The sequence below is a fragment of the Verticillium nonalfalfae genome (assembly GCF_003724135.2).
Source record: "Verticillium nonalfalfae strain VnAa140/NRRL 66861 chromosome Unknown scaffold_2, whole genome shotgun sequence".
In the NCBI taxonomy this organism is placed as follows: Eukaryota; Fungi; Ascomycota; class Sordariomycetes; order Glomerellales; family Plectosphaerellaceae; genus Verticillium; species Verticillium nonalfalfae.
The window spans coordinates 488,455-507,219 of NW_021167227.1; the positions used below are offsets into that span (position 1 = coordinate 488,455).

Sequence of the window (18,765 nt, forward strand, 5' to 3'; positions counted from 1 at the left end):
TTTCACAAGTCTGGGCGAAGTACATTCTGAGCAAAGTACATACTAATTGTACCATTCTACAACTACTCAATCCACAGAAGTTGATCCCTAATAGCCTGTTCTGTAGCTGGCATAATGCTGAGCCTGGGCCGAGAAAAGCAGGCGCAAGAAATAGAAGGAGAGCCTCTTGACGCCTGAACGACCATTCCATGCAAGTCATGACTAATGATATGAGGGGACTGTTTCTCGTGGGATCCCTCCGCGCCTTTGCCCAAATGATATCCTTTGTTCATGTTGCCCTACTCCACCCATTCATTCGCAGACATCATCCCGCGAATCTCCCAGAACCCAACCGGGGCAGAGAGAAGAGTTCGTTGATGCGTAATCCGTTATAATTTTCCTTCCTTTGGCAAGCACACGTGCTGCCTCTCAAGACAGGTGGAAGGCGCCCTGTCCCTCTCGGATAGCCATCGTCAGCTGCTTGCGCATGATGTCGAGATCTGTGTAATCCGGGAGCTTGAGGTAGTTTACGCAAGTCATGACACTGGGAAGGTAGTCATCAGACGTGAACGGTGCCTCGCTCGGTTTGCAGACGACAGTGAACATGGGCGTCAAGCTCTTGAAACCTGCACACAAACGCATTAGTATTGGGAGCAACAAAACAAAGATGGGACGGGGCAGCTCACCTCCAATCGGAAGCTTGGGGCTGCCCGTGGTAAATTGCAAGAAGTCGCGACGCTCGTTGGGGGTCAGCTCGCTCATGGCCTGTAGCAGATTGCGAACACTCTTGCTGTCCATGTTGTAGCCGTGATCAGCCTTGATCGAATCCATGAGTGCTGCAGCTGATTAGAAGTTGTCTTCGACCATACGGAGCATTGAACTTACTTTCAAGGGACCAGTCCTCGTCGACACGGCCAAACAGCGAGACCAGCTCATCCGGAGTGAATGCACTCAGAGCCGAATAGGGGAAGACTTGAGAGAAGCCAGCACGGAAGGCATCGACTTGGCGGCGGACTCCGCTGCCCAGTGTCATGTCGATAACTCGATCGAGGTACGAGTCAACGTTGTCCATGGTGACTCTAACATGAGATCCGTTCGCGACCAGCTCAATCTCGGGGTAACCGGGTAATGTAAAGTCGAGGCAGAGGTCCTCCAGTCTCACGTCGTCAATCACGATAGCTTCAGTGTCGGCAACCTTCTGTGCCGGCGTGCGTGTAGGGTCCTCATCGATCTCCTTCTTAGCGATAGAGAATTTCTTGATGGTTTTCAGAGATCTCGCCAGGCCAGGATCGACAACCTTGACAGCTCCTAGCGAGGGCTTGATGCCGGAAATCGAAGCTCCATCAGTAATTCGGAAGAAGGTGGGGTTGAAGTTGAGATCGATGATGCGAGAGTCAATCATGGAACGGGCGACGAATTTGCCGAGAGTCTTGAAAAGCTGGCAGATCCGCTCGCCATTGGCAGAAGCAGCTTCGTCGGCACTCAGAGGGCGAGGGAAGAGACCGCTGACACCAGAAACATACTCATCGTCGTGCGAGTCCATCTCTCGCCAAAGCTTCAGTTTCTTCTTTGAGAACTCTTTGGACACCGTCGAATAGAACTCCAGTGTCGGTCCGAGACCTGTGCCGACCTCTTCGAAATATTCCACTTCGAGAATGCTCTGAGAAGCACCGTAGAGCTCCATGACCTTCAAGGCAGACTCCAAGATCTTGGATCGCGAGATACGCACCTTCTGGCGTTGCAGACGGCCAAGGAACGGGCGCTCGTTACGGTCCCGCCGCGACTCCTCAACGGACTGTGCATTCTGCCAGCGCGTCATAGAACGTGCGTAACCGAATGACGTGGACTGTAAGAACAGGTGCCGCGTCTCAAATGGGAAAAGGAATGGGTATAGGGTGGCCAGGTCTTCCGCCCAGCTTGGCAGGCAGTTACTTGCAACAACCAGCGGCTCCTCAAGTTGACGGTTGAGCTTGGCGGTGAGTTTGGTGTTCACGAACTGTGACAGGGGCTCGACGTTGAGGCGGACGGTGTCCTTGTTCTCCACCAAGACATCATCCACGTTAGAATTCAAGTCGTGGAGGAGGTTGAGCAGACGCAAAATGGACGCTGTTGCCGGGTGCTTGGCAAGAGAACTAGGGATGCCGTCCGTGCTCTCGTCAGCGCTGGGCTCGAGTCTGCCGCCGAAAGTGCTACCACTTTCGGGCGGTGGAGGTCCGGGGGCGCGACGGAACTTGATGGGATGCACCGCAGACCAGATGCTGCGGCTGAGATGCTCGTCCGAGTTGGAGGCTGACATGTGGACCGCGCGATAAATCGTTGTCTCGCTGGGAAGCGCCTTGCCGTCGAGGCTGAACTCGATGTGCCAGTCTTGAGGCACGGACTGAATGGCTGCAGCATACGACATGAGGCGTGATGCCGCTGATGGGGTTGTGCTCTGCTGCGAGGCAAGGGCTGACTGGCCGCTGGCACGAGTTGGGAGACCTGAGCTTGTTTGAGCGGGCGTGGGAATGCGAGTGCCATCCTCTTCGCGAGCCGTCACCTTGCCGCCTGCAGCCACTTCGAGGTTGACAGCGCCGGGGTCGTCCATTGGAGAATCGTCCATGTCATCTTCTAGCTCGCCGACTATAGCATCCAGAGCACTGCTGCCACCAATGTCGTCATCGTCGGTCAGTTGCTTCTCGTCGGCGCATTCGAGAGCGTCCTGCAGGTCGTCATCGTCGTCTGTGGGCTTGGTGGGCTGCGGCGTTTCAGCTGCGCCAGAGCGGCGCGCAGATCGTCTCAGCACGCCCTTGTCCCGGGCGGCGGCAGTCGGATCAGGAGTCGAGGGAGCGTCAGACTGCGGCAAAGTCTTTGATCTGGTCTTGCGCGAGGCCCGCGAGCTCGACGGTGTTGCCGAGGGCGTCGAGGCGCCGGGAGCAGGCGGTGGGGGGCCGGAGCTCGAGGCTGCCGCAGCACGCTCAGCTGCAAATCGAGCGGCAGCGGCCTGTGTGAATGGCGAGAGACCACCAGGAAGAGCTCCAGCGCCTGCCATGGCAGCAAGAGCTCTGGAGAGGCCGTCGGCTCGGCGTGATGCACGGGGTCCACGCTCCGATAGACTGAGTCGAGGGCGCAAGTAATCATCGAGTGATTTGAATGTCGCGATAGCGTGGATAGACACCATAATGTTTCGGTAGGGACGTGGAATCTCCGAGTCATCGTCAGCGACCAGCCTGAGTCTGATCTGCTTGGCGAGCATGGACGCTGCACTGCTGCGATGGTCAAAGGTGTTGTGGTGGACAGTAATGACCTCGAAATGCTCAGACCTACTGAGCAAATCTTGTAGCTTGTGGATCATGACGCTGAAAGGCGTTGCAGGCGAATCCGCCGTTGCCGTCTTGAGTTTGGCCTTGACCGTGAAGCCCATGAAGACGCGAAGGAAAGTCGATTGAGCTGCGCGGGCAAGCTCCTCGTTGGGATTGCTGAAGACGGCCAGAAGCACGCGCACCAGGCCAGAGGCAAGTAGCTCGGCGCTTGTGACGCTTTCAAGAACCTCTGCGTCAAAGTAGGAAACCAGCCTCTCAAACAGTTCGGTGCCCTTATCGAGAGGCACGACGCCGGAGGTTCTGTGGAGGTAGAAAGCCTCAATCTCTTCAGCAAGACTGGAGAGGTTGGTCAAGACCTTGATCGCCTTCTTTTTCATTGTCTTGCCTTGCTTCTCCGTGTCATGGGTCTCGATGAACTTCTTGGCCACGTCTCGGATGCGAGTTCGCATCGATTGGCCGTCCCCGAGGTAAGTTGGAGGAGCGCCGTCCAGGGACATGGTAGATCCTCTGGAGCTAACAGGTGAACCAGAACCATCGTCTTGGTGTCGGTTATTCTCATTATCCTCGTCGTCCTCGTCTTCATCATCGTCTTCGTCATTTTCCGAGCCGTCTTGGTCGTCTTCCTCTGCATCTTCCTTCTCCTCGTCAGAACCATCATTGTCCGAGGCACGACCTTCAGCGTCGTTCTCAACTTCAGGCTCAGCGGGTTCCGGGGTACGCGTAGCCGATGCCGAACGAGCCTCAGGCTGAGGAATCTCCTGAGCCGCGAGCTTGGCGATTTCGGAGATGACTCCCTCGCGGTACATCTGATAACGGTAAACATCATCAAGGCGATTAAGAAGAAGCTCAGTAGCCTGGAGGCCAAGCATCACCAGAGACGGGTGGTCCTGCTGAGAGAGAATTGAGGCAAGGAATGAGGCATAAGGCACAGTCCTCAGCGACTCTCCAAGAATTTTCTCATCGAGGTTGGAGAGCATCTTCAGTTGGGCGGTAAGCACCTTCTGCCGCACACTCAGGTTGACAGTGCTTGAGTAGGCGTCGGTTAGGGTGGGGAAGAGAATCAGGGCAAATCTCCTGACCTCTTCCTGGCACTCACCCAACAGCTCGATTCTCTTGTCGTTGGGCGTCTTGCGAGTCTTGCCTGGCGTGCTGGAAGATGGGGGTGCCGGCTCCGTAGCAGACATTTCAACAAAGTCTCCGTAAGACGGGTCCGCGTTGCGAGGCAGACTCGGAAGCAACTCACATATGACGTTGAGGGTTTCGATAATCTGTTCACGAGGCCGATGGATGAGAGCCTGCATGATGACAACGCTGTCAAGTTTTGAGGCCACATCCTCGGTCCCACTCGGGGGTGACACGCCGGTCAAGATTTGATACAACGTTTCGACAATGTTCAGCTTGAAGAGCTCTGCCGACAAACGAGGACTTGAACGCGCAGTGAAGGCCAGTACCCGAAGAAACTGGGTGTGGATTGATGGACCGATCAGATTCGTGGTGCCGGGGACCAATAGACGTAGAACAACCTTGAGGAGGTCGACACTGACGAGTTCCTCCAGCTTTGAAGATTGGTACTTGAAGCTCTCGACGATTCCCGAAACACAGAGTGACGCCTGCTCAACGACGCGCTGGTCACTGCTGTTAAGCACGTTGAGCAGGGTCGGCATGACGTCCTTGATGACGGAGAATGAATCCTCGGGGATATTGCGACAGCAGTTCGCCGCTGTGGTGACAGCTGTACGTTGCGTGCTTGTGGCGAAGAAGTCGAGGTAAGACAGACACGCCGTTAGGCCGCCCTCTCGGACGATGCTTGAAGGATATTCGGCGGAAATCTTCTCGAGAGTGCTGAGTGCCTGCTCGGCAAGGTCGATGAAGGAAATCTCCAGTAGCTTCTGACAAAGCACGGGCACCGCACCGCCGTACACCACGTTGGCGACACTCGCGGGTAGCGCTTCCATCAGATTGGCCAAGCTACGGCACGCAAGAAGCATGATCTCTGGGTTCTCTTCCCCGGTAATCTCATTGGGCTGCATCAGCGTCACGAGTTCCTTGACGAAGGAATCTGGAGAGAAATGGCCAGAAAGGTTGTCTTCGTTGGACACAAGCAGAATCTCCGAGAGCTCCTGCAGTGCGATGAGCTGCATCGTGGGATCTTCCTTCTGCCTGAGTTGGGCCAGCAGTTCTCTCAGGCGGCTCGAGAGCCCAGACATCATGCCAGTCAAGGCCCTAAGGGTACTGGACAGTCCGCCAGGGCCACCGGGGCCACCGAAACCGCCAAAGGGATCGTCATCCTCGTCGTCGTAGCGTCCGAGATCGTCCTCGTCATTCTCATCGTTCTCATCGCTGTCATCGTCCTCGGGTTGGTGCTCGGGAGGTGGTGGTGGAGGTGGGGGGACAGCATCCTTGTTGTCGGCGTCGTCGGTGCCGGTCATGGCAGTATCGTGGTCTGCGGCATTGTTGGCCGTGTTCCTCTTCGTTCGGCGGGTTGAAGTCGACGTGCCAGGTGCGGAGTCTGGAGAAGAAGAATGGTCAGCATTTTTGGCAGCCACGACGAGGCAGAAGCAAACAACAGGGTTGGCTGGGTCAGGCCATACCTTGGCTCGTGTGATGGCCCGCTCTCTTGCCTCGACTAGACTTTCTGCTAGAGGAGCCCGACACGGGTGCAATATGCTCGGAGGCGCCTGGGGCATGACTGGGGGGTGAGCGGTCAGCGAAAGGCCAATGAAACATGTAGAAAGCTGTATTTCAGAAAGTGTGCGACGTACTCTGGACTAGACATGCTGGCGGGGGTCTTGCCCTTCGCCTTGGCGCGAGGGACAGGTGTTTGAGTGGCGGTCGTCTGGGACGGAGTTGAGGCGTCGTCGGAGGTCTTTTGACGTTTGGAGCGACGGGACGTCGAGGCTGCTTTTGGGTTCGCCGTCGCAGTGGCAGTGGTTATAGAGGAGGCGGCTTGGGATGGGCTGTTGGACTGCGGCCCAGCCTTGCGCTTCTTGCTGGGCGGAGACTGCTTCGAGGTCGAGGGAGTGGGATTCTGAAGCGTGGCAGGTGCAGCAGGAGAGGAGTCGGCGCCGGTGGCAGAAGTGGTGGCAGAAGCTGAGGCTGCCAGGCTCGCAGCTTGTCGAGTAGAAGACCTAGTGACCCTATTGGCAGGCATGAGCGGTTGGCTTTCGTCTTGACGTTTGGGAGGCATGACGAAATGGAGCGGTGAGAGTGGGGGTATCAAAAGGTGTAGAAGAATGATCAAAACCGGGCCAGGCGTGAAGAGGGGCGACCGCGGGCAGGTGAAAGACTCTCAGGGTCCACGAGCCGCGATGCTACGATGCCGGCATGCACACTGAATGGCCGAGTCCGGTCGAGCTAGCAGCCAAACGGAGCGGTTGGTGGTGGAGGAAAGAGGTGGGTAGAGAGGGAAGAGGGTGGAGAGGGTCAGGTAATGGGAGGCACGGTTGGGAAGCCTTGTGGAAGAATGACGAGTCAACCGATGAGGGTTCCCATTTTTCGACCCTTGAAGGACCCGAAAATCTGAGGAGGAGGAGAAGGTGGTGGTGGTTGATCCAAAGAATAATATTCGACCCGCGACTATGCACAAGGCACAAGGCACAAGGCGTCAGGCTGGATTGGGGGGACAAGTCTCGAGCGTAGTGCGTAGGTGGTGCAGATGCAGGCAAGTACTTGTGGGTGGTGGAGGGCAGGTGCTATCGCGTTTGGTGGAGGGAGGTGCTGCACGCCAAGTGCGGGTGCTGGTGTTGGTGCTGGTGCTGGCTGGTGCTGCGGGCCTTCTGACAGCACCCCCAGATACAGGGCAGCCAGGCGGTACGAGGGGATGCCACAGGAAAGGAAGGAGGCCAGATAATAAAGAGACGACAACATCTTGCTGCCACCCCTACTCTCTATTCGACAACCATGTGGTCAAGGCGGCCTGGAACCTGTATGGCTCTCAAGGTGCCTGGTCGACCCAGAGCACGCCCTCGGTGAAGGCCAGGTGGGGGGACGACGCATGTGCCTTATCTCCCGGGGACGTGAGGAGTCCGCCCTTCGCAGTCCGCCTAGCGGTTCAGCGCCGACAGCCAACATGACCTCCAGTACCACCAGAGTCATGAAAGGGGCGTGGGAGGGAGAGACTCGAAGAAAGGATTTTGAACTCGAGCAGCGGAAGGCACAGGGAGAAAGAATCAATGAGAAGGGCAGACACTGACCTTTGTGAAGGCGATATGGAGTCGTCTCGGGGGGAAGACCCGAGGCCGAGAGCTGGCTTTCTTGTGGCCGTCGACGGCACTGTCGTCGTAAGATGAACGTCGTCGTTGTAGTCGGCTGCCGGTCTGAAGCGCGGAGTTGCAGAAGATGTTCGTTCTGCCATGGATCACGCCATCAGACAGGGCAGCAACAGCTGGCGATGGACAACGAGCAGTGTGCTGTTTGTACCCTGCTCTTCTTCTCTCTTTCTGGCTACCTTTTGTCGAGCTCTCGGGCAGAGGGGTGGTTTCTTCGGGAGGAGCGTCGAGAAGGCTGTCGTGTGTGTATACGTGTGTGCGTATAGTCGGTGCAACGGCCGGTTGAGATGACGCCTGTTCGCTAGAGGGGTTAGGCTCGAGGCGCGACTTGGATGGAGAGCGGTGTTCGGCGGTCGGTCATGGATGTAGTGGGGTGTCCAGCGAGGCGGTTCGAGCCGTCCGCCAAGGGGGGGTTGCGGGTGTTGTCCTTGTCTTTGGGGGATGGTGGCTGTTTCGCGAGGGGGATGAAGAGGGGCAAAGACGCTCCGTATCTTGTCCGGAGAGATTGTGTCGCTGTGTAAGAAAAGTGGTCGGGGAGTTTGGGCTGCAAAGGAAGGCTACGTACGGTATACTTTGCTTTTCTTGTGCTGCGTTGCGTGCCGTGCCACTCTGGGGTCTCTCGTCTGTTTGGTCTGGTTCATGGACACCACCAACCAACGTCGACAGTGGATGATGACTGATGCAATAGCTTCGAGCCCCTCCTCGCGGCTCTCTGTCTCTCTTGTGCGTGTGCGTCCTAGCGGGACGCGGGACTTGGCCGCACTGCCATCCGGTGACGCAGCCGCAAGTACCTCTACCGCGGGGGTGCTCCACGCCAGGTTCCTCCTTGTGTCACAAATCCATGATGCTCAACAGATCCGGTTAGCGCGGCCATCATCCGTACTCTTCGCCCATTTGACCTATCGTGATTTTAGGAATGTGCAGTATTACCACGACGAGATGCTGGACAGCCATTGCTGCAACGGTCGTACTGGACCTGCCGCCCTGACCAGTATTGATGTCTGCACTCATTTCATCCGAGATCCAGGCATAGTTCCGATCCAACAGAAGCCTACAAGTTTGTTCTCACCACAATCGAGTATGTCGTCCTTCGGGGGGAGGCTGCGCTGTGCCACAAAAGTAATCATGGACGGGTTCACACAATGCACCTGGAATATCTTGCAGACATTCGACCCCACCCAAGGTTCATTAAGTGTTGATTTGAATCGCGGCTATGGTCCAATGCATATGTCCAAAGTTTGCTGTGCCTCTTAGTTCCTCCGTCCTGTGTAGGAACCCGCCGCCGTCGCCTCCAAAAGCCAAAGATGGCCCCAGGTCAGGTCATTGGATCGTGGGTCGGTCATCGACGAAGCACAAGATGCAACGAGTAGACTCAATCAGACGAAACCTTGAGGCTTTTCTCCTCTTCGTCAGCCGAGGCGGCTGAGCAAGGGAGGTGACAAGGAAACCTCGACGAGAGAGAAAAAAATGCGCCCACCTGCCTATCCTTAGTACCACTCCTCAGAAGGAGGACCGATGTCAATCACACACAGCAAGCGAAAGCGGAGCTCCTACGCTCAGTATGGCAGTATCTTCGCCGAAGATCCGCACGATAGAGAGAAATCTAATACCTTGGAGAACTGGACTCGAAAAGCTGATCAATGGTGGGACACAGTGTGTCGAAGTCGACCCCGATCTGGGTCTTGATAATGAAGCCACGGCTCTTGTGTTTTCTGAGATGACAGTGTTTGACGTGATTAACAGTTGTGGGAGTAAACACAGAGCATGAGGGTGCTATGCATGCCGCGATGGTGACTTGAACACTGATCAAGGCGAGATGTTTGTGCTGATATTGTCCGAAGGAAGCTCGCAGGAAAGAATGCTCAGGAAACCTGGAACAATGGATTGAAGAAGTCTTTGGAAGTTCATGGGAGGGGAAAGATGGCGATGCAAATGGAGTTTGCAACGCCGAAAGCGCGCGAGCTTTAGCATATACGGCGAGGCTATGTACACCTTCCTTCTCGTGGTAATGCTGATGGCCTCCTTTCCTTGATAGATCCTCGGTCTGCACGAGGGAGGAACAACAAAGCAAATCCAACCTCGCCATACTCTTGCTTCGACCCTCCTGCTACAGCACTCTTCCTCCTCTACATGGGAACCACTCAAGATTTCAGGACACTGGAAGGAAAGCTTCGATGAGCCACCACATGGCAAGCACAACGCCTGGCCTGGCTCCTCTCGCCACACTTCTTTCCGTCATTCATTTTGGAGCCAACGATCTTATCTCGCTTGCTACCTTGTGCTGTGATCAGCATATAGGAGTCAATATGGATAAGTATTCAAACAAGAGCGAAGTACAGTCCATTTTACAAGCTATCTGCTGCCTTCACATCAATCACCCAAGCGCAGGCTGGTAATTGTCACCCTGACGATATAGCCAAGCAGATGACGTGACGTACTGGTCTAGGAATAAGCCGTCGAACAAATGGCAGAAAGTGATATACGCAATTGCACCTTGCCTCACATTCCCCGTGAAACCGAGGTTGACTATCGTCTAGACGTCTCGCATCCTGGATACGAGCAGCAAAGCACCGTCTAGTAGCTGTCAAGGTACATATAGTGATCGTCATTTTCTGCAGCATGGGCATGGCTGAGGACGTAGATCCGAGTTAGGTTGAAAGAAACATGCGGCTACGGCACGCATTCGATTCGTATCAGTGCTGATCGGACGATCGGTGACGGCTTCTCAACTCGCGTCCTGTTGCCAGGTACAAGCGTGTCTTGGCCGTCGAAGCTCAGGTTGAATATACCTGCCTCAAGTGAGAGAGTGCGCCTGCCGGGCCCAACCTCTCCGTTACGGTAGGTATTGTGATACTATTCGGGGTAAGGTGCATCCAGTAGGTAGATGACGTTCCGGCTTTGCCAAGGCAAGAACTCCCAGGGGCAGAGTTTTCCCCGGCTACCTACCTACCTACCTAAGTACCTACCTAAGGTGGGTAGGTGCTTTAGGTACCTAGGCCACCATTCTTCTGGATTCACAGCGAGCACTCATGAACCTCCCGGGTAGCCCTCGAGAAAACGACAAGGCATGAACCATCTGAGCGTCTTTGGCTCTCTTTCTTTTTATTTCCAAAGTGATGCTGCATACCCTTCATCAATCCACAGCCCGCTATCATGGCTTGAGACTGTCAGCGCCGCCCTCAAACTCACTGCAGTCGTACTCTTCAGGGTACTTCTCCAAATGCGCCTTGAGTTGGGCCATCTGCTGCTTCAGATCCGGCGTTAGCTCCTCATAGACGTCCTCAAACATCGAACGCATGGGCGGCTTCTTCATAGCTTCGGCCTCCCGGAACCCCTTGAGCACCTCGCTCCTCGTCTCGTCGCGGCACGTCTTCTCCTTGCCCTCGTCCCATATGCTCCTGGCCTCCATCCACTTGCGCAACCGCGTGATGGGGTTGTCGCGCCGCTTCCAGTCCTCGACCTCGACGCGCGCGCGGTACGCAAAAGAGTCGTCGGACGTGCTGTGGTGACTGACACGATACGTCATGGCCTCGATGAGAACGGGCCGCCCGCCGTCGCGCAGTGCCATGGCGCGTGCCCGCTTGGTCGCCTCGCGCACCGCCCAAAAGTCGTTGCCGTCCACCCGCACCGTGTCGATGCCGTACCCGAGGCCGCGGCTCGCGATGCCGTCGCCCCGGTACTGGTCCAGCGTCGGCGTCGAGATGGCGTACCCGTTGTTGCGGCAGATGAAGAGTGCCGGACACGACCGCGTCGCCGCCATGTTGAGCGCCGCGTGGAAGTCGCCCTCGCTGGCGGCGCCCTCGCCAAAGTACGCCGCCACGACGCGCGGCGGGATGCTGGGGTCGTGCAGGCGCTGCATCTTGAGCGCGTACGCCGCCCCCGAGGCCTGCGGGAGCTGCGTCGCCAACGGCGAGGAGATGGAGTGCTGGATGCTCGTGTCAGTGGCTTGGGCTGTCGGGGGCCATTGGCACCGACGTGGATGGATATACATACAATGTTCAGTTCCTTGCTGCCGTAGTGCACAGGCATGTTTCTGCCGCGGCCGGGGTCTTTGGCATTCGCGAACAGCTGGCTCATAAAATCTGACGTCGTGAACCCCCTCTGCTTGAAGACACCCTGCTCTCTGTACTGGCAAAAGACGACGTCCTCGGGCGCCAGCACGCTGGCGGAACCGACGCTCAGCGCCTCCTCGCCTGCCGACACCATGTAGAAGCTCAAGCGGCCCTGCCGTTGGGCGTCGAACATGATGAGGTCCATGATCGAGATGTAGACCATGTCCTTGTACAGCTTGATGACCTCCTCATCGCTTAGATCCGGCTTGAAGCTCTCGTCGACGACGATGCCATCCTGGTCGACGACGCGGTAGGTCGACAGGGCTGGGTAGTCGGAGGGCGTCTCGTACTTGAGCGTGTGCGTAAAGGCGCTCTTGACGGCGCCAGGAAACGAGACGTGGTTCGCATTGGGCTTCTGCGAGAGGGAGCTGGCGGCGCGGGCGGAGAGGGTGAGGCGGGGGGTCGAGGTGGAGGGGCTCGCGAGACGGGCCGAGCGCAGGTGCGCTGCTGGTCGGAGGACTCTTGACTTCATGATGCTACCTGTTCTGTAAAGCTGTCTTGGATGATTGAACAAACTAGAGCCTCCCGTGATTATTCTTTCCCTTCAAGAACACAAGAGTAAAGCACAATTGATCAAGACGGAAGCAGGTGAATCGAGGCGAAACGAAGCGACGAGTCGAGAGGGTCAATGCCGAGTGAATGCCTCTGGGAGCCGACGTCATGTTGAGCCGACAGAAAGCGACGGTCTCAGTCGGCCTTGAGGGGTCTTGTGAGGGAGCGACGCAGGCAGCGGAGACGGGAGGAGTATTCTGGCCCGTGCATTGCCGCTGGGGATTGGAGACCCCAGATTTGGGGCTGGGCTCACTACAAGCGCACATAGCCGCAGTATTGGTAGTCGTCAGGGACGCGAAATACAAAGGCTATTTGGATGACGATGCCAAAGTTTTGTCTCTCGGTTTGCTCTCGGGCTCTTAAACTGGCATCGAGCAAGGTATCGGGCGTAAACGTACGCAAATTATGCCTGTGGAATGGAATGAGGCGTGCACATCATTGATGTTCCGTTTCCATCACTTAAGTTCGTGCTTACAGTAGGCGAAATGTGAACTGAATGTTGTGCTCATTCTTTCCTTGGCAAAGCTGAGAAGTTTTACACCACACATCGGCAGACAAGAAGAATTGTTTATTGTAGCCATGCACGACAACCCTTAGACCGTCTCTCTTTGCTGTTATGGACCTATCCCTCAAAGTAGGGCCACAACCATCTCCAGCACCTGGTTGACCTAAGGATCCGTTCCAGGCACTGCGTAGTCACAGCATTTCAGTCGAGACGGCTGATTAGGCTCGAATCAATCAGTCAAGAGTTGTCAGTTATGATTCTCGAAGGATCCAAGAAATCGAAATGGAGACAAACGTGTTGTACGCCAGGATGATAGGCTCGAGTAAGCATACAGCCTTGCTGGCGCCATGAGCAGACTCGTTGCAGTTGGCAGTTTCATAGAAAGGCTTGGCCGTGAACCTTGGTTTATGGGTTGGTCGTATATACATTCCATATTGAGGCAGAATGCAGAGTGAGCTCTGAGGCCCGCAGTAAAAATATCGAGTACGGCAGAGTTTTGAGGAGCAAGGCCCCGACGCCTGCTGTTCAACCTGAGAAAGATCATTCTGCGAAGGCACGGTTACGTGATATGGCGAACTTGGCTGAGGCCTAGCAACTCTTGCCAGTCCTCTGCCTGTTGCGCGTTGCTAGGCACTTGATTCATCACCACGCGTTACGCGGTACGCGTGGCGTGACGGAGAAAACAGCAAACAGATGTAATCCAGGCCACATAATAACCCGGAACACATCATCGAGGCTCCTTCCATCGCATCCCGAACCCGATATTCTTGGGTAGGCACTGCATTGAGAACCTTGGTTGCATCCCCGTACAACGTGATCAACCGATCAGAAGTCTGAACTCAAATTCAATCAAACGGAATTAGAGGATCAACCTTGAACAGCCTTCTCCTTTATACCATGGGACCATCGGGCCAACTGGCGATCCTTATCATCTGCGTCCTCGGCGTTGTGTGCGGACTTGCCTACCTCGGCTGGCGACAGATCGACAACTTTGCCGACTTGATGAATAATGTCCGAACTCGACCAGCCCGCCGTACAGAGACGACCATCACATCCGTCTAACGTAAGTCTCGTCCGCATGTCGGTGATGGTAGGAAAAGGGTTGATGTCAAGCATGTGGCTTGACGTCTCGAGGACGCCACAACGATCGTTCCGTATTCCGCGCCCCACTTAAATTTCCGTCGTGACGGGACGATCGAAAGATGCATCAACCAGGCTGACTTTCAACCCAGGACATATCAAGCCCCCCCTCCAAGACAACCACCATGGCGACAACACGCGCCCTTCGCCCGTCCACGGGCCTGCGAACCCTCTCGAGACACATCAATGCCACGCCCCTTCAGCGCCGTACCTTCGCCCTGACGGCCCAGCGTCGCGAAGCCCCCCCATCCAACGACCCTACCAAGACAACTCACTTTGGCTATGAAACCGTCCTCGAGTCCGAAAAGGCCGATCGAGTCGCTGGCGTCTTCCACAGCGTGGCCGACTCCTATGATCGCATGAACGACATGATGTCCTTTGGCTGGCACAGGATATGGAAGTCAGTGCGCCTTCGCGCCGCCCCGGTACTGCCCACCTCACAACACATCGCTGACATTTTTCCAGGGACCAATTCGTGTCCTCCCTCGCGCCCGGCCTCTCCTCCACCAACCCCCCGGCTCCGCAGCACATTCTCGACATAGCCGGCGGCACAGGCGACATTGCCTTCCGCCTCCTCGCAGCCGCCGACCGCGCTGCCCCAGCCGGCGTCCCCGCCGACCTCCGCGTGACCATCTCCGACATCAACCCCTCCATGCTGGGCGTCGGCCGCGACCGCTCGCGCGCCCTGCCGGCGCACCACCAGGCCTCGCTCTCCTTCCTCGAAGCCAACGCCGAGCGGCTGCCCGACGGCGCCGTCCCCGACAACTCGGTCGACCTCTACACCGTCGCCTTTGGCATCCGCAACTTCACCAACATCCCCGCCGCCCTCGCCGAGGCCCGGCGCGTCCTCAAGCCCGGCGGCGTCTTCGCCTGCCTCGAGTTCAGCAAGGTCGACAAGCACCCGCTGCTCAACTTTGCCTACAAGCGCTGGAGCTTCTCCGCCATTCCCCTCATCGGCCAGCTCGTCGCCGGCGACCGCGACAGCTACCAGTACCTCGTCGAGAGCATCGAGCGCTTCCCCTCCCAGGAGGAGTTCCGCGACATGATCGTCGCCGCCGGCTTCGAGGTGGCCGGTGACGGCTACGAGGACCTCACGGGCGGCATTGCTGCCATTCACAAGGGCATGAAGCCGCTCTGAGGGCCGGGCAGTGTTGTGGGCCTATTTGGGGGGCGGGGGATCAATGAGGGGATGTCGGACAGCGAGGGGAGGGGGCTGTACTTCTTGTACCAACATGTTGCATTATTGTATACAGGCGGGGATCGTCTGCCATTGATACTGGGGTAGGCCGTCAGAGTATGCGTAGACGAATGATAGAAGCACTCTGAGTTGCCCACAGGTCGTGCTGTTCTTTTGTGCGAGTGACTCTCCAAGATGCAGGTCTCGAAAGCATGCTCTTGGGTCAGGATTTAAATGACCATTTCCTTGACCAAAGCCTATATGAGTAGATCTAGGCTGGTGGTGCGGGCCGCCATGACTATATGCTTGGGGAACGAGAGACATGAGTATGCCGCGGTACCTGAATTGCGGATGCCGTCCGTTGAGGCACCAAACACTACCTAGGGGAGGAAATGCCCTTCGTACTTCCAGGCCCTCGTTCAGCGATGTGAAATAGCAAAATAGCTTGCGGCCAACAGCTCATCATCTCACAGGAGCTCGTCATCTTCCGTGTATCGAGTAAACGATGACAAGACACGCCTGGCTAATGAAACTTGTCTAGCAGTGCACGCATCACCAGCGAACGCAAAACATCCACCGAAGTAATCAGTGTCACACAGCACAAACACAGCCATCATATTTCAAATCCTTTTGTCGATTCCGCAACGTCGAAAACTCCTGCCCGGGCTAGACTAGGCTAACCTGGCTAACTCCTCCAAACCTCCCCGGGCCTTCATTAAGGCGGTATGCGTACAAGAATTGGTAGCAGTGAACGGGCCCATCCGGCCCTTTCCTTTCCCCTCTTTTGCTCGCCGTAGCACAAAAAAAAAAAAAGACTGCCGTCAAACGAACCCGCAGGCTCGTAAGCAGACTGGTAAGGGCACAAGAATGAGCCCCGTGTCTATGTATGGGCAAAGACGAAACTTGATGGGAGACTGGACCCTGCGGACACGTCTCCATGGCATGGGTGACAGGTTGGGTAAAACTGCCCTAAAGCCATTTGCCCCCCATCTCTGCCCGACAACCTCCGTCCTGGTCCGTCCCCCGTTTCTTCGTCATGATACCTGCTTCCTCACTAACCCTGAAATAATGCTTACTCGGCAGGCGTGGCAGAAGCCGGGGCGGGAGAAGAGCCACCGCCCTCACCCTTGAAGCCGCCGCGACCACGTCCACGGCCGCGCTCGCTGCCCCGGCCGCCGCCGCGTCCTCCACGTCCACCGCGGCGGTTGCTCTCGGAATCACTAGCTCCACCTGCGCTGCGGTAACCACTACCCGTGTTGGCAGAACCGGCACCGCCGCGGCTGCTTCCCCAGCTACCAGCACCGCCGCGCGGGGCAAACTTGCTCTCGCGGTGGATAAAGATCTTCACCAGAGGGCGCGAGCGGTCCTCCTGGGCACGCGTCTTCAGGTCTTCAGGCAGACTGTTGAGGGCGGCGTCACGGTCCTCGGCGCTGGCGAACTGCACGACCTTGTTCGAGTTGCCCCACTTCTCAATCTTGGTGATCTTGCCTCTGTACTCAGGGTCGAAGAGCTCCTTCGTCTGCTCCTCCGAGTTGACGTTCATGACGAAGAGACCAATGATATCCTGCGCGGGGGTCTTGGGCGCAGGCGACGACACGGGCTCCGGTCCGTTCGTCGATCCGTTGGCAGCCGCCGGGGCGGCGGGCTTCTCCTGTTCCTTGGCGGGACCGGAGGGGGCGGCGGCCGGCTGAGGAGTGCCGGGCTTCGGTGCGGCGGCGGGCGTAGCCACTGTTGGCTTGCTGGCGGCCTGCGAAGGCTGGCGGCTGGTGGGGGGAGGGGCGGTGCTCTGGGTCGCGGGAGGGGCAGGCATAGCGTTGGAGACAGACTGAGGAGCAGCAGGGGCGGCGCCGGGCTGCTGCTTCGCGCCCCTATGGGAGAAGTTGAAGCCTTGTGCGCGCATCTCCGTTCCGATCCTTCCGTCCTGGATCTCGAGGACAAGCCAGCCAAAGGCAGCGTCCGCCAGGTTGAAGTTCCACATGTTCTTGAAAGCGCTCTCATCGACCTGTCCCAGCTGAGCCTGGCCTTGGACGGGGCCGCCGAAGGGATTGCCACCGGCAGCAGTCGAGGGCATCTTCTCAACGATAGCCAGAGCGTTCTTAAGGAGGTTCTGTTGGGCTTCGTTTTGAGAAATAGCAGGCTCGACCTCGCTCTTGACCGTCTCCCACACGTCGTTGAAGGACGCCTTGGAGGCAGCCAGCTTGCCGCGATAGTGATCGAGGGTCGGGTTGACGCTGAACTCGTTGTAGGAGCTTCCGTAACGGAAATGCAGACCGGCGGAGATGGAGAAATCGGCCTTCAGGGTGACGGACAGCTGGTTCAGGATACCCTCGCGCGCAGGCGAGGCGTGGGTGACGAAGACGCGCGTCTCGGTCGGGTCATAGACGCGGTGAGCAGTGTCGACGAGCTCGCCCATCTGCAGGAGCGTGGTCCACATGGTGCCTTGACCACCGGCGATCGTCGTCCGTCCCTCGCCGTTGTCGAAGAGCTTGTGCATAACGACGGCGCCACCGAGACCGAGGAGACGCAACTTGACACCTCCGAGCTCGAGCAGCATGGACCGAGCCTCGTCTATGATGTGCAGGTTGTTGACCTTGTACTCGCCGGACCGGAACTTTTCCAACACCCTGACATCTTCGCACGCGCCCCAGACGGTGTAGACGGGAACATCGAGCTTGATATCGCCGCTCAGCAGGAGAGAGAGCTCGGAGAGGGGAAGGTCGCTGGGCGCAAAGCGGCTCTTGACGGAACCGGGGCCGCCTTGTTGGATCGACTTTTTGATGGGCTCTGGAATCAGCGGAGAGTACTGGGCGACGTGCTTCAGGGTCCTAGCGGGTGGGCGGGTCAGCATGGTATGCAAAGGAGAGGTGGCTGGAGCACGTCGGGAAGGAGGGCCTGGCGTACTTCTCTGCGATCCGTTCCAGGGAGGTGTCATCGTAGAAACCAAAGTCACCCGTGTGGATGATGTGGTCGGCGCGGGCAGATTTGGCGAGCTCGTTCAGGGAGTTGAGGTTGCCTAATGAAACGTCAACACGCGGTCATCGAAAGCGCTTGGTCGTGAAGCTAGCATACCTCGGACATCGGCAATGCAGAGAACTCTGATGGGACCGGTCTGGATGACACGGCCCTGGTTAGGGAGAAGGGGGGCGGCGCCGTTGGGGGTGAAGCCCGGGTTGTTGAACTGACGCGGCTGCATGGTATCACTGTTGTCAGTCTTTGCCAGCTCCAAGGGTGTACGACGTAAGAGCCAGGTCGCGGCTTGCTCGAGATGGACTTACGGCGGCCATGCTCTCTCTGTCTCTCTCTCTCCTCTTTGTGTAGACGGGGGCAGTCGCGGTGGCGATCGGGTGCGGGAGGGTCCAGCTGAGGCGAGCTTCGTCTGGAAAGGTTCGTATGGGGAGCAAAAGGGCTCGAAGATGCGCGATGGAGGTCGGAGGAACTTGGGTATCAATGGAGCTGACGGTGGGAGATGAAGAAGACGATGGGCCTGTTTGCGACAAAGTAGAATCAAGAGATGGTCCCCTGGTAAGGCTATTGATTTTTGCTTGGTGGTCGGGTTCGGTTCGGGGGGGGGGGTTGTTTCCAGTGCAGGCACGGTAAGGTACACGTTAGAAAAGCTCCTGCCAGGCAACCTTCTGGAGGGAACGACTGAATTGGCGCGTGCGCTCGTGGCTTCAAGGGGACTGCTCCCCCGAAACGGCTTAGACTGTTATGGCCAGTGTCCAGCTGGCGA

The 18,765-nt window shown here is 57.2% G+C and overlaps 4 protein-coding genes across 4 annotated transcripts; 1 reads left to right on the forward strand and 3 right to left on the reverse strand.

The window, feature by feature from the left end:
* Positions 1-408: 408 nt before the first annotated feature.
* TRIP12 (Ubiquitin-protein ligase) lies at positions 409-6,468 on the reverse strand (the record flags this gene model as incomplete). The annotated part of the gene is made up of 5 exons (XM_028637738.1): positions 409-605; positions 666-815; positions 865-5,790; positions 5,873-5,970; positions 6,044-6,468. 5 exons carry the CDS (start codon positions 6,466-6,468, stop codon positions 409-411), a joined length of 5,796 nt encoding a protein of 1,931 aa, XP_028499294.1.
* A 4,232-nt stretch (positions 6,469-10,700) lies between these two features.
* On the reverse strand, positions 10,701-12,133 carry D7B24_003552 (uncharacterized protein; the record flags this gene model as incomplete). Its single annotated transcript, XM_028637739.1, has 2 exons — positions 10,701-11,474; positions 11,543-12,133. The coding sequence occupies 2 exons, from the start codon at positions 12,131-12,133 to the stop codon at positions 10,701-10,703; spliced, it is 1,365 nt and encodes a 454-aa protein (XP_028499295.1).
* Positions 12,134-13,983: 1,850 nt separating this feature from the next.
* Positions 13,984-14,996, forward strand: COQ5 (2-hexaprenyl-6-methoxy-1,4-benzoquinone methyltransferase; the record flags this gene model as incomplete). The annotated part of the gene is made up of 2 exons (XM_028637740.1): positions 13,984-14,258; positions 14,324-14,996. The coding sequence occupies 2 exons, from the start codon at positions 13,984-13,986 to the stop codon at positions 14,994-14,996; spliced, it is 948 nt and encodes a 315-aa protein (XP_028499296.1).
* A 1,111-nt stretch (positions 14,997-16,107) lies between these two features.
* Positions 16,108-18,228, reverse strand: D7B24_003554 (uncharacterized protein; the record flags this gene model as incomplete). Its single annotated transcript, XM_028637741.1, has 3 exons — positions 16,108-17,860; positions 17,937-18,048; positions 18,105-18,228. 3 exons carry the CDS (start codon positions 18,226-18,228, stop codon positions 16,108-16,110), a joined length of 1,989 nt encoding a protein of 662 aa, XP_028499297.1.
* Between the last annotated feature and the right edge of the window lie 537 nt (positions 18,229-18,765).